Raw genomic sequence first — 15,100 nt, 5'->3', positions numbered from 1 at the left:
ATGTTGCGCGGTCATATCAACTTATTTCAGACTCGTATCTACAACGCACAATTTGCAAAAATTATTATATTTAAAAAATCTTTTAATTAAAACTGAGCTTAGATATAACATTCCAAGTACCAATAATATTCATAACTAAAATAATAATATGCTTAATGACATTTTCCAATCCTAAACCATATCATATAACATGTAGCCTGTATTGAATAAAGGTGATATCGATCGAGAGACAGGTAATGACTAACAAATGTTCTCTCTTATAATATAGAGATAACCCAGTTATCATATTTAGAGAGCTATAATTGGTTCCATGTTCTTTATGTATGATACCAAAATAAACCAAATCAAAAGATGTTTATCAGTAACATATATGTGTTCAAATATATTGTAAAACGACGAATTTACAATGTTTTTAACCTAGTTAATTAACCAGGTTAACTAGGTTAATTATTTTATACCAAGAAACTTTGCGGACCTTACGATAAATCGATTTAGTTTTCAATGAATTGATTGATATTGGATATTATAGAAATGATTCCAAGAAAAAAGGCAGCTCGAAATATTTAAAACGTATGTAATATATTTGTTAATGTATTTACAAACACCTGTCTATATTCATGTTTTGAAATGCAATATATTGTAAAACGGAATTACGCAATTTGTACAATTGCTCGATCTAAATATAAAAATAAAGTGCAAAATTATTTAATATAAATTAAGATCGAACTTATGAAAGACGTTTTGATAATTAATATTTTTCATTATTATACTTATTACTTATTTAGCTTACTTATTTTATAATTTAATATAATTTGTATCGATAGTAGAAAGTCATGAATTTTGACCTTTAACCTCAACATGCGACGCCCTTTCTAGGCGGATGGGTAAATCAAATTAGAATTTCGTAGGGTCACGGTAAATGCTGAAGTAACTTTAAATACTGCAGTAATTCCCTAATAAGGAACAGATTATTTCTTTCGTATATACACACTTTACTGTGGTTGCTCCTCCGTGAGATTATATTATAGTTCCACCATCGGTTTAACGGGTGGACTCCGTAGAATTGTTTTCTGTTGAAAATAATAATGAATCTATTCAGGGGACACTCCTGTCAGGGGACACTCCTGTCAGGGGACACTCCTATCTGGGGACACTCCTGTAAGGGGACACTCCTGTAAGGGGACACTCCTGTCAGGGGACACTCCTATCAGGAAACACTCCTATCAGGGGACACTCCTATCAGGGGACACTCCTATCAGGGGACACTCCTATCAGGGGATACTCTTATCAGGGGATACTCTTATCAGTGGACACTCCTATCAGTGGACACTCCTATCAGTGGACACTCCTATCAGGGGACACTCCTATCAGTGGACACTCCTATCAGTGGACACTCCTATCAGGGGACACTCCTATCAGGGGACACTCCTATCAGGGGACACTCCTATCAGGGGACACTCCTATCAGGGGACACTCCTATCAGGGGACACTCCTATCAGGGGACACTCCTATCAGGGGATACTCTTATCAGGGGATACTCTTATCAGGGGATACTCTTATCAGTGGACACTCCTATCAGTGGACACTCCTATCAGGGGACACTCCTATCAGTGGACACTCCTATCAGGGGACACTCCTATCAGGGGACACTCCTATCAGGGGACACTCCTATCAGTGGACACTCCTATCAGGGGACACTCCTATCAGGGGACACTCCTATCAGGGGACACTCCTATCAGGGGACACTCCTATCAGGGGATACTCCTATCAGGGGACACTCCTATCAGTGTTTCTTTTATTTATAATATATCATTATAAAAGCCACTAACATTTGTTCGTTTCCAATAAACACTGCCAAATTAATTAAAGGCAGTTACTTAAAACAAAGTTAAAACCAAATATTGCCACAGGAAAAAGAAAGGTCTACACTAATAGAATATTATACATATATTATTCATTCAGTAATTTAAAAATCAAAAACATGAATGCCAAAAACATCAAACAATGTTTAAAAGTCATAAAAAAACCAACAATAAAACTCAACATTTAAAGCAGAACCCATATCTACAGAAAATATAATAAACTGTTATTTGTAAAATTTGTAAAAAATTGACGGAATATGAACCTAACCTGGCAACCTTTGGAATGACATAGAAGGGCGGTAATAATTAATTATTGCAAAGATTATACCAAAAAAACAATTCAAATTACATAATTTGTCAAATATTTTTTCAAAAATAAAGGGAACATTTATTTCTTTTTTTATGACAAAAATTTCAATTACGTAGTGTTACGAGTGTTTTTTGAAAAACAAAATGTATTATGTAACAGTTATTTTCACTAAATGACTATGCAGCATGGGACACTGTAAATACATAGCTACTAAGTAGACAGTGACTTGGCGTTATACAGAACAATCGGTCACTGTACGCAAGTTTTATATAAAATATATTCAAATTTTAAAAAGCCACTTTTGGAAAGGCGAGTCAAAACTTGGTCACACATTTTGCACCAAAAAATCTTAGTGATGGCCAGTGGTCATATTCACCATTAAGGAAAACACTTCTTTTCTTTTAAAGATGTATTGTCCCCAAAAACATGAAAAATGAAGATTGATAAAAAAAAATTTTTTTTTTATTAGGCCATTTCGCAGTTTTCATAATATAAAGTTAATCACTTCTGTAGAAAGAAAAAAAAATGTCTTCACTTATAAAAAGAAAAAAATAAACTGTTAAATTCAACCAAAAACCCATTGACTTCCAGGCAATTCGACTATTTTTTGCTTTAAATTAGAGTTTTTTCAGATAAATATATATATTTTTTTCGATCAAATTTAAATTAAAAACAATTTATTTTTTTAAGGAGACAATATATCTTTAAAGTTGAGTTGAATACCACCAAATTGAATGAATTCAATATATATTGACTTAAGTGGATCCTGGTAGTCTGGGATCTTAAGTATACACCACAATGTTGGTGTTGGTAGTATATGGTATAATTTCAATACCAGTACCATAAGATACCACTGACCACTGGTATCATTGTTAGGTTAGTAGAATGCAATGTGTAGTAAGACTCTTTGTTTACAAGGAAAATCGTGACTTCTCTCTCAGAAATATTTTCATCAGATCCAACGAAACAAAAACAGTCTCTGATTTGGTTGCATCACTGAGGCACCATGGCTTGAAGGTTTGTTGGTAGTTCAGTTACACTAAAGGTACCTTTCAATATCCTATGGAAAAAAAATAAAAAATATAATTCAATAATACGGGTACGGATATTGTCATTCATCCAGGTAGTAGTAAGTTTACAAGAATAAATGTTCTATTCAGCAAGGATTTGTGTGGGCAATATTGGTAGATACATAAATACTAATGAAACATTGAAGAAAATGATGCGTTAATAGCTTTAATTTGCATACAGGAGGACCTAATTAAGAGGGTATTTCCAGGATGCAACAATGTGGCCCCTTAATAGAGGTATCCACTGAATAGGCCACAGTGTTAAAACATATATTGCTTCTTGGGTCATAGTATTAAAACATTATTTCTCCTCAATCATTTCACAGGTAAGTTTCCCCTTAATAGGGGTCGGCTATAATGTTAAAACATTATTTCTCCTCAATCATTTCACAGGAAAGTTTCCCCTTAATAGGGGTGTTCCATGAGGAAGGGGTTGGCTATAATGTTAAATCATTATTTCCCCATAATCATTTCACAGGAAAGTTTCCCCTTAATAGGGGTGTTCCATGAGGAAGGGGTTGGCTATAATGTTAAATCATTATTTCCCCATAATCATTTCACAGGAAAGTGTCCCTTTAATAGGGGTGTTCCATGAGGAAGGGGTTGGCTATAATGTTAAATCATTATTTCCCCATAATCATTTCACAGGAAAGTTTCCCCTTAATAGGGGTGTTACATGAGGAAGGGGTCGGCTATAATGTTAAATCATTATTTCCCCATAATCATTTCACAGGAAAGTGTCCCTTTAATAGGGGTGTTACATGAGGAAGGGGTCGGCTACAATGTTAAATCATTATTTTCCCTCAATCTTTTCACAGTAAAGTTTCCCCTTAATAGGGGTGTTACATGAGGAAGGGGTTGGCTATAATGTTAAATCATTATTTTCCCATAATCTTTTCACAGGAAATTGTCCCTCTAATAGATGCAAAAGACATAATACTTACGCCACTAGTTTTAGTAGCATCTTTTAACATTTGAACATTGCACGCACACGTAATCACTCCAGCACCTGCTCGACAGATCGCAATATTATGCAACATTGTCCAACTGAAAAGAAATAAAATAGATTTTGTTAATACTTGTAAATAATATTAGTGTATTATTTTAGATTAGACACTGTATTGTGAATACACTACATTTACAGTATACTCTGTCGCATATTATGCGGTTAAACCGATTAATTAACTTTACAATGTTAAATATGAACATTACACAAAAACATATTTCGTATAAAAATGTTAAAAATCATAGTATACCTGTCTGTTTCTGGATCATAGCACTCGACAGAGTTCAAATAAGCTGACCCATTGTGACCTCCGACAGCGAATATCTTGCCACACATAGTAGTGACCCCAACTCCGCCGCGACATACATTCATTGGTTTAACAAACTTCCACTTATCATTAAGAACATCATATCTTTCAACAGTATTTAATGGCGAACTGTCATCAAATCCTCCTGTCAAAATAAAAACATTTCAGAAATATTTAAATATATATATATAAAAATTTAATAAAGTTTTCAGTTACAATAACAGGTTCTGCATATTAGTAGATGTTACTCATACCAAGCCAATCTAACAACAGGACACTGAGCTCGCTTTGCCAAGATATGAACTTATAACATATTTTTTGCAACATAAAGTTTGATAGTGTAAACGGAGCTTTAGACATTAATAATTTAATGTTCATAATAAGCATAAGCAAAGCATATCATATTTAAATAAAAAGAAATTATATGATCATAATATAGTGTACACTAATTCATGTTATATTCAATTGTGGTCTGCTGGCTTGAAATAAAATCAATATTTAACAAACCGAAGATAATAAAACGCAGCTGCCTGTTGCTAGGTAACTTCCTGGAAACAAAATGCTCAAGGGTTGCTATGGTAACTGAAGCCTAACTTTTGATACTGGGATTTAGTAAACATAGATTTTGTGGATTATAAATTATTATGATTTAAGTGTCTGCAACTAAATATTTATCATATGATCCCATAATTATCAGATGTGCTGTTGAGTGTTTCTACCTCACAATCTTAAAACAAGGCAATCTAGGACACTGAGCTCTGGAGATCAAAGGATTTATCTGTGGCTGCAACATGATCAGTTCCACACACATTAACAGACACCACACGCCACAGAGAATATGTACATAGTACAGTACTGTTGGTATTTGTCGCAGCCAGACATAAGATCAAAGGACTGTTATATGTTCCTATCATGGCAAGGCGAGCTCAGTGTCCTAGATTGCCTTGTTTTAAGATTGTGAGGTAGAAACACTCAACAGCTCATCTGATATTTTTTGGATCATATGTTGCAGACATTTAAATCATAATAAATGATAATCCAAACATCAGTAAAAATCTATGTTTGCTAAATTCCAGTATCAAAAGTTCAGTTACCATAGTAAAGCAATCATATACTATTTCAGTGTTGATAACCAGGTCTTAACAAATGGTGATGATTGTGAGTTTTGATTTACCTATGGCAAATAAACTTCTGTTGAGTACAGTAAGGCCACCACCAGCTCGTCTTGTATGCATTGGGGCAATCTCTGTCCACTTATTTAGGTGTGGGTTGTATCGTTCACATGTATTTAAAGTAGCCTGGCCATCGTTACCACCAACTGAAATCAAACACGAACATACATGCATAAGTTTTTGTTGATTATTGTAAGTTAGTTTTAAATATGCATAAAATACAGGTGTATAATATGCATAAAATACAGGTGTATAATTTGCATAAAATACAGGTGTATAATTTGCATAAAATATAATTGTGTTTAATATGCATAAAATACAGGTGTTTAATATGCATAAAATACAGGTTTATAATTTGCATAAAATACAATTTTGTTTAATCTGCTTAATATTCTGCCTCTAGGTAGCGGCCCAGGAAAGTGATAGCGGTTGGCACGGACGGTAGACTTCCATAGTGTTTAATGTTGGGTACAGTTTACTCTTTTTTTTTACTCTTTACAAGGTGTCTGAATACAATACAATTATATAATAGATAGGATAGATCAAATAATTATATATATTCATACTAAACATGTATATATATTTATATAAGTAAAACTTAAAAAAAGAGATAAGGGAAAGGGAAGAAAAGAGAGAGAGAAAAGTGAATAGAGAAGTAAGGGAGAAAAAAAAAATGAAAAAAAAAAAAATAAATAAATAAATAAAAATTAAAAAAAAATAATAATAATAATAATAATAATAATAATAATGATAATTAATAATAATAATTATAAATAAATAAGGCAGTCAGTTTCTCTCTGTAAAAGAATAACTAAATAGAACAATAATACACAACCAAATACAGTAGAGCTAGCAAAACAGAGTTGGAGGAGCAGAGTCTTCACATATGAAGTTGGCTCCTAATACGAAGAAGAAGAAGAAGAAGTACAGATGTTTAATATGCATGAAATACAGGTATATATTTGCATAAAATACACTTGAGTTTAATATGCATAAAATACAGGTGCACCTTGTATAATATTCTTAAAATACAGGTGTCTAATATGCATAAGATAAACTTACTTGCATAGATATAGCCATTAAATGTACAAACACCGACACCACCCCTGGGTGTGTTCATTGACGCAGCCTTCTCCCAGGTATTGGTATTAATATCATACCTCTCCACTTCAGAGAAACAGACCTCGTCATCAAGACCTCCTATAGCGTAGAGTGGGCCTCCAAGACTAGCCACGGCTAAACCTCGTCTAAAGAGAGGAAAAGAAATAAGGTCACATCCTGGTATTTGCTAAGGTCAAACATGACAGTGACCAAAGTGATGATTGTCCCTCGTTATTCTTAATTTTAAAAGATAAACTGACCTGGTGGGTGACCTTATTTTAATAAAGATGACAATGATTGTAATAACAATAATACTGATACAGTGGAGCTCCTCTATTAGGACACCTCTATTAAGGGGATGCTCTGCTATTAAACAATTGAGGAAAATATAATGTTTTAACATTGCCATTCCTATTCAGAGGGACATCACTATTTGTATCCTCTTAATATTGGTTCTACTGTTATGTAAATATTATGATAACCTACCTTTTATTATTCATTGGTGCAACAAGTACCCATGTATTCCTTTTGGGATCAAACACTTCCATTGAATTAAGATGCTCTCGGCCATCATGACCCCCGACAGCATACACTTTACCTAAAAAAAAAATCATCATTATAATACTTTGATATTACCTATCGAATAAAAACAGTGAATACAAATAAAAAAAAAAATGTTGTGTAGGCCAATATATCTCGTCTTGTATATCGTGTACATTGTTTTTTTGTTTTTTATTGATTTATTAAATTTATATATTGTTGCAGAATATGAATTTGAATCAATAAATTTATTAATTAATATCAGTTCATGAAACAACTACACAGGTTATCCACTCTAAAGATGGTTAATAAAATAAATCATATAAAATCATATTGTCATTTATATTAAGAAAACATCCTTTTTTTAAGAAAGCCAAAATAATTCTTAACAATAACATTATAACAATGTTAAAACTATTTTTTTTACTATATCATATTTTTCATTTTCAGGAATTTGAAATTGATTGTCATTAAAATGAACTGAATACAGAAATTACATTTTAATTGCATTCACCTGCAATATCATTAAGCTACGGGAAGCAGATTAACAATTTGAATCTGCTAATTATCTATTATAAGAATGATTTGTTGATGAATAATTTCAATTTGATGAACCAAATAAATGGATTATAAAAATATATACAAAACCATCATTCGAGAGATTTAAACAAAAAACACAGAACTATTTTATAATCCACTAAATGACTTTAGTTATCTATTTACAACATCAAAGTTAATTACTGTAAATTATAAATACTAGATGGTACGCTCGCTTCGCTCGCGTACCATCTAGTTCGTGCCCACAGATGGTTCTCGAATACATAGTAATTTCAGCGTAAAAAAACTGGCGATTTCAAATGTACGTACGGCAGGACTATAAAACATTGTCTTTTACAGAAACAAATAAATAGACACAATGATTTATGTAGTCAACCAAAATTAGCACCTAGAAACTTGTCACAAATGAGTCCAAATTTGTTATTTGGACTCATTTAAACAAACCCAATTTTGTATCTATTAGAGTTTAGGGTTTTGTATCTAACATTAGAGTTGAGCGTTGGGGATGAGGATAGGTACAAAGAGGAACAATTTTTTAATATATTCTTTATATTAAATGGTTCTTTAATATATTTCTTTATTATCCACTCTCAGTAACGAAATATTTTTTTATAGGCCTATAAATAATATACCACTAAATAGAGTAAAACATTTCCGATTTAATACTTTATTAAAACTGTCACTGTCTCATGGTCGATTGAAATAGTAAAGTACATTTAAAGACCACTAATACGTTTATATTTTTGTAATTATTAATTAATACAAACGTTGAGAAACAACTGACAGTAATAAAGTATTATATTATTATGTGTTTAATCTAAAAGTAGGGGCTACCCACACTCACAGTGATAAAGTTTATTAGTATATTTGTTTATATTATATTTAACAGTACCAACACAATTTTGATTCAAATGGCGATCAAAAGTGGTTAATACCTATTTGCAGTATTGTATAGCATTACAATACTATTTCTGTTTATTCTCCAAGGGTCTATAAATTTACCTACTTGTGTTAAACCATTTGAGGTATGCAAGTATGGTTAAACCAAATAATTTTGAATGTTCCATTCATTGCAAATCAATACATTTGTATAAACGTATATTAAATGTATCAAAATAGTATTTTTTTAAAGAAAATCGGCCTGTCTTCAACATTATGATGCTGTACTCGAGCTGTTCAACCGGTTTTCAGCCATTAAAAACAGTTATCGTAGGAGGAGATAGGAAAATGCGAAGCATCCTCGTATTATTGTATGCGGGTATTTTTCACGATGGACATGCATTAAACAGTGTATACCACGGTCGGAAAACACCCCTATTTGGGGCAAATCGTTGAACCTAAATTCGTTTTAATCGTCAATAACTAATTATTTAACTCAATTTAATTAGTAAACAGGGTTACATCAGGTGGTTAAAATCAGTACCGAAAGTACGAACCAACTTTATATACTATCGAGTAAAAATTCTAGAAGTAAGGCGAGATTTACCGAATTTTGCCCTTACGTAAATTTATATATAGATTACACAAACCAGAAATGGTGTTGGTAGTCTATAAGTGCTGCTTACCTGGATAAACCCGACAATAGCCCTTTTCCACGAAGTGCGAAACAAATACGAAAAGAAGAATTCTACCCGAATTCACCTCATAAAGAATGGTACATTCCGCTCTAGCGCCCTCTCGTGGGACCACTCCCACGTGTTACCGTCATCATTTCTCAAGACCTCTTGTCTGAGGGGACGGCGGGCGGGTGTTTATCCAGGTAAGCAGCACTTATAGACTACCAACACCATTTCTGGTTTGTGTAGTCTATTACGTGCCTGCTTACCTGGATAAACCCGACAATAGCCAGTGTAGCACCGGACTAGGAATCTAGTCGGCGGCGGGTGACAAGTTAGAAAATTGACTTATACATACCTATAGTCGAGGCTTTAGTATCGCCGTTGCCACTGGTGCCACGTTAGCGGAGATGTCCGACAGGTAGTGTGAGGTGAATGTCGACTGTGTTCGCCACCACGCCGCTTCCATGATGTCAGCTACAGGGACGCCCGAGAACAACGCCCACGAAGTGGAAACCGCGCGCACTTGGTGCATATGTGCCGGTGGCGGTGTGTCTGAAGAAGTGTACGCGTCTTGAATAGTTGCAACGACCCATCTCGCTATTGTTGCCTTAGCGGCCGCGCGGTATGGAGGAACAGAAGCGACGAAGAGGTGAGACACTCCGTCTCTAATCGTCTTAGTGCGGTGGATATACCACTTAAGAGCCCTGACTGGGCACCAAAGCTTATCTCCGTCTGCCGATGAAAAAGATGTGATGGTGGGAACGAACACAGCAGGCGGCGAAAATTTTAACGTCTGTGTCTTGGCAAGGAAATCTTTCCTAAACACTAGCCTCACGCCGGCCCGCTCAAACCTAACATGACCTGGTTCCAAGGAGAGAGCGTGCAACTCGCCTCGGCGTTTGCATGATGCTAAAGCGAGCAAGAACGCCGTTTTCAGCGAGACATTATACAGAGTAGCCTTACTCATAGGCTCAAATGGCGGGCGAGTAAGTGCGGCTAGGACGACGTTAACATCCCATCGAGGAATCAAGACCTTGACTGGAGGTCGTTCTCTGAACATTCCCCGTATCAGTTGAGTGATAACGGGAGATGCCGATATAGAGGAACCGTCTTTAAGTGTTGGCGTGATCGCGCCAATGGCGGATCTATAGCCCGAAATGGTGCGGACCTGAAGACCTGACTCGAACAGGTAATGCAGGAAGGCGCAAACTTGTCCGAGGGTGATCGACCCCGGCTCTACCTGTTGTCGCCTGCACCATGTAAAGAAATGTTTTAGTCGGCTATTGTAGACGGTAAGAGTAGATTCCCGACGAGATTTCGCCGCGAGGGCGGCAGGGCCATCTGGAATGCCTGAGTCTCGGAGCTGATCCCTGACAATGGCCATACAGTCAGGCGCAGGGATTGTAAGTTCCGCAATGGGAACTGAGCTCGGCCCTGCGTCAGCAGATCCTCGCGATCTGGAAGACGCAGGGGATGATCGTAGAGCAGGTCGAGAAGCAGTGGATACCACGCTTGTCGAGCTCAACCCGGGGCGATCAGGAGGACCCGGCAAGGATGGCGCTGAATGCGCGTCAGAACATTTGGAATCAGTGATATTGGTGGGAATGCATACGCCCATAGTCCGTCCCAATGTATGGACAGGGCATCCACCGCCCACGCACGTGCATCCCGGAACCGTGTGCAAAAGGTCGGGAGCTGCGTGTTGTCTGACGTCGCAAACAGATCTATGTGAGGCCGCCCGAAGTGGTCGAATATCAGTGCGGCGATGCTGGGTAGAAGGCGCCATTCCGTAGGACATAGTGTTTGTCGGGACAGAGCGTCCGCAACAACATTGAGGCTGCCCGCAATGTGGGCAGCCGAGAGCATGATGTTGTTGTCTATGCACCACAACATCAGTGTCCACAGGTGGTAGCATAACGTCGGGGACTTCGTGCCTCCTTGACGATTTATATATGCTACCACTGTTGAGTTGTCGGAATGGATAAGGACGTGACGACCGGCCACGTGATGTCGAAGGGCCTTCAAGGTCCTTTCGACTGCCCAGAGTTCTAGGAGGTTGATGTGGGATCGCGCCTCCTCGGCCGTCCAAAGGCCGGAGGCGCGAAGTGCCTTGGAGCAACCGCCCCAGCCTGTCTCGGAAGCGTCCGTCTCTATACGGACGTCCGGCAGAGATTTTTGAATTGGCATTCCCACAGTCAACCTGCCTTCCACCAGCCACCATTCGAGATGCGTCTGAATGAATGTATTCGACAGGACCACTTTGTGTAGGGAGTCTAAGTGCGGTCGGTAATGAGCCAGCAGATGCAGCTGTAAAGGTCTCATACGCAGCCGGCAATACGGAACTAAGGCAACGAAGCTGGCCAGACAACCCAGTGCTCTGAGCCATTCGTAAGCCGTCGGAGCATGAGCAGATATTAGATTGCGTACTGCACTCATTGCAGACGCGATGCGTTGTTGGGATGGAGATGCCAAGCCCGTAACGAGATTTATCTGTGCTCCGAGGTACAACGGGGATTGTGTCGGCACCAGGCACGACTTCTCCCGATTGACAATGAAACCTGCCTGTTCCGTTACCAGAAGGACATATTGTAGACTGCTCATCAGTCTGTCCTTGGACTGGGCCACGACCAACCAATCGTCGAGGTACATGAACACTCTTATGCCATGTTTGTGGAAGAACGACGCCAGCGTTCTGACTATGCGTGTAAACACGCGCGGAGCCGTCGATAGGCCGAACGGCAGGGCGACGAATTGGTACAGACGGTCGAGGATTCTGAAACGTAGCCAACGTTGATCTGCCTCTGCGATAGGAACGTGAAAGTAAGCATCTTTCAGGTCTATCGAGGCTGCCCAGTCTCCATGTTTTAAACCCAGTAGGATGGATGAGATTGTCTCCATCCGAAACCTCTGGGGATGAATGAACCGCTTGTTTAGACTCCTTAAATTTAGGATGGGTCGCCAGTCGCCTGTCTTTTTTTCTGTTAAGAAGACGGTGGACTCGTGCCCGGAGACGGTACATCGAGCGTCGATTTCCTCCACTGCTCCTTTTTGGAGCAGGGTGGAGAGGCCGTCCAGGAGCGCACGTCTCATGTGTGGCTCTGGAGGAATCCTCGTCGACCGAGCGCCCCCGCTCACCGGGGGGCTCGTGAATTCGATGGAATAGCCGTTCTTGATTGTGGAGAGAACCCACCTGTCCTCCGACAGGGTCTCCCACACTCGGGCGAACCGTCTTAGGCGACCCCCCACCTGCCCGTCGCTCGGGGGGACGGGCGCATCGAACGCGTCACCGGCGGCGCGCAAACGCACCCGGACGCCTACCACTCTTTTGGGTAGCGTCAGACCGTCCGGCCCTGCCTCGTGCAGTCCGGCCATATCGGTAGCTGTTGTTGCCGTATGGGGTGCGCGCGCGAGATGTAGAAGCCTGCGTGTCAGGCCGCGCCGGTGGGACATTCGACGGCTGCGGTCGCGACTGCGGCGGTACCGGAGCTGGGAGAGGGGGAGGTGGCCTGGACGGGCCCGAGCGGCCGCGGCTAGCCCGACGCTTCTGTGGGAAACGAGCGCGCGTTTCCCGACGGGCCTCCCTCTCGCGCGCCCATTTGTCCTCCTTTTGGGCGAAACTACCAAAAAACAAGTCCTTAGCCCCGAGGGACTCAGAAGCCGTGAACCTGCGATAATGCGCTGGCGCGATATCAGTACTTTGTAGTACGTTGACACGACGCGCGGCGGCAGAAGTTAAAGATACAAACGCCTGCTGGTCGGCAATTAGCCCCGTGATCTGTTGCAGCAGCGCAATGACCTCTGTATCGAACTCCCGCGGGTGGTCCGGATCGGCCAAAAACGACAGCAAGTAGCCGGAGACGGATGTTACTCGAAGTGTCTCGCGGGCCGCTCTATCGATCGTGAGGAGCGTATCTTCTGTCTTCGCGGCCGTCGGAGCAAGGTAAGTAGTCTTTCCCGCTTCTAATCCTTGGTCCTCCCGAACCCGGTCCTTGGCGGCATCAGGCACGCCTGGCGCAGCAATGTACCTATCAAATTGAGCTCTAGGTACCGGAAAAGCGCATGAAAGAATGTTCGGCGCCGGTCTACGCGTACTGGTCTCGCGCGCAATAGCGTCCACGCGGTCGACCAGCTCCGGGTCGAGAGGAACGACTGGGCACGTTGTAACCTTACGGAGAGGCGTACGTACCCCAAACGTCGAGAAACGCTTTGTAGATGGGGTTGGCTTCGGTTCGCGAAAAGCGTATTCGATGCCTAGATATTCCAATACCGCCGGAAGAATCTTATTAACCAGCGCCTGTAGCCCCTCCTCGCCGGGCCTCCGCAACTGCGCGGCTCTCTCCTCATCGGAGATCGTGAGCATAGTACGGTCGCTCGTGTATCCCTCCTCCATTGAGGGTCCCTCAGAATACGACAGTGGCGTCTGAGGTGGAGGCACCGGAATATATGGAATATATGGAGGGCGTGGTTGAGGGAACACCGCGGGCTCGTCCCGTGGAGCAGCCCTCACCGCTGCCGCGGTGGCTTGAATAACCGCTGGAGATAGCTCAGTATCCGCAGCGGGAACAGGCGCGGAACCCGCCTCTGGCTCATGCGCGGGAGCTGCGAGAACAACAGGCACCTCCTCGCGTGGTACGTTCTCAGCCGGAACGTCCATTGCAGTTGCGCCTTCCTCCTGAGGTGCGATAGCAACTGCTTTCTGTTCAATAACACGTCCCGCGGGACGTGGAAGCGATGCGAATTTAGCAGGCGTCCAGCGTACGCGAACTTCGCACGGATCTGACTGGCTGCACGTACGGCAGCTAACGCACCGCATGTGGCGATCCCACTTAAGTGTTGCTCGTGGGCCCCTGCACTGGATGCACTCTTGTTTTGGCATGATGACGAAGAACGCCTAAACAAAGCACACAAACACACCCTAACAGAGTATCTAACGTACTATGCAACAGTGGATACGCCTGACTGATTCTAATAAATGCTACACAAAGCCGGTGAACAGTCCCGGTATGTGAAAAAATTTTTGCCTCGTGCGTAGACGAGGCAACGATTTGCAACGTATCCAACAACTAGTTCTCTAGTCTAACGGTATTTTTGCCCTGTTAGATTAACCAAACAGGGCAACGGTTTCCAACGTATCAATAATCAATGTATACTAATAGATATAAATAGTATATCAATAGTTCAACTTAGCCTCGGCTAGCTTCAGATAAGGTTGTATTTCTCCCTCGTTTGTGACGTATTGCAACGCTCAAACTTCGTCTTGTCTTCGTGACAGTACGAAAAGAAATGATGACGGTAACACGTGGGAGTGGTCCCACGAGAGGGCGCTAGAGCGGAATGTACCATTCTTTATGAGGTGAATTCGGGTAGAATTCTTCTTTTCGTATTTGTTTCGCACTTCGTGGAAAAGGGCTATTGTCGGGTTTATCCAGGTAAGCAGGCACGTAATAGACTTAAAATTTAACATAGAGGGCGGCACATTAAAATTATACCTACACAACTATTGCAGCTTGCTCTAATAGTAAACAAGCTTACTTATTTTATAAAAATGATATTTATGGTTATACTATTGTAAACAAACAGAATTTGAAAAATAATATTTCTTTTTGTTCTTAATA

General features: G+C 40.3%; 1 protein-coding gene across 3 annotated transcripts in view; it reads right to left on the bottom strand.

Annotated features, from left to right (window-relative positions):
- Positions 1–1,725: 1,725 nt before the first annotated feature.
- Positions 1,726–15,100, bottom strand: part of LOC140050148 (kelch-like protein 8) — a 40,951-nt gene continuing 27,576 nt past the window's right edge. For all 3 annotated transcript variants that reach the window (XM_072095206.1, XM_072095205.1, XM_072095208.1), the window contains 6 exons: positions 7,315–7,426; positions 6,790–6,974; positions 5,730–5,873; positions 4,499–4,700; positions 4,187–4,289; positions 1,726–3,232 (listed from right to left, as the gene is read on the bottom strand). In XM_072095206.1, coding sequence (XP_071951307.1) covers positions 3,212–3,232; positions 4,187–4,289; positions 4,499–4,700; positions 5,730–5,873; positions 6,790–6,974; positions 7,315–7,426 — 767 coding nt within the window. In that variant the 3' untranslated portion in view covers positions 1,726–3,211. The remainder of the gene's footprint in view (positions 3,233–4,186; positions 4,290–4,498; positions 4,701–5,729; positions 5,874–6,789; positions 6,975–7,314; positions 7,427–15,100) is intronic.

Source organism: Antedon mediterranea, chromosome 5 (assembly GCF_964355755.1).
Source record: "Antedon mediterranea chromosome 5, ecAntMedi1.1, whole genome shotgun sequence".
NCBI classification, from domain to species: domain Eukaryota; kingdom Metazoa; phylum Echinodermata; class Crinoidea; order Comatulida; family Antedonidae; genus Antedon; species Antedon mediterranea.
This window is presented reverse-complemented; position numbering and strand designations above follow the sequence as displayed.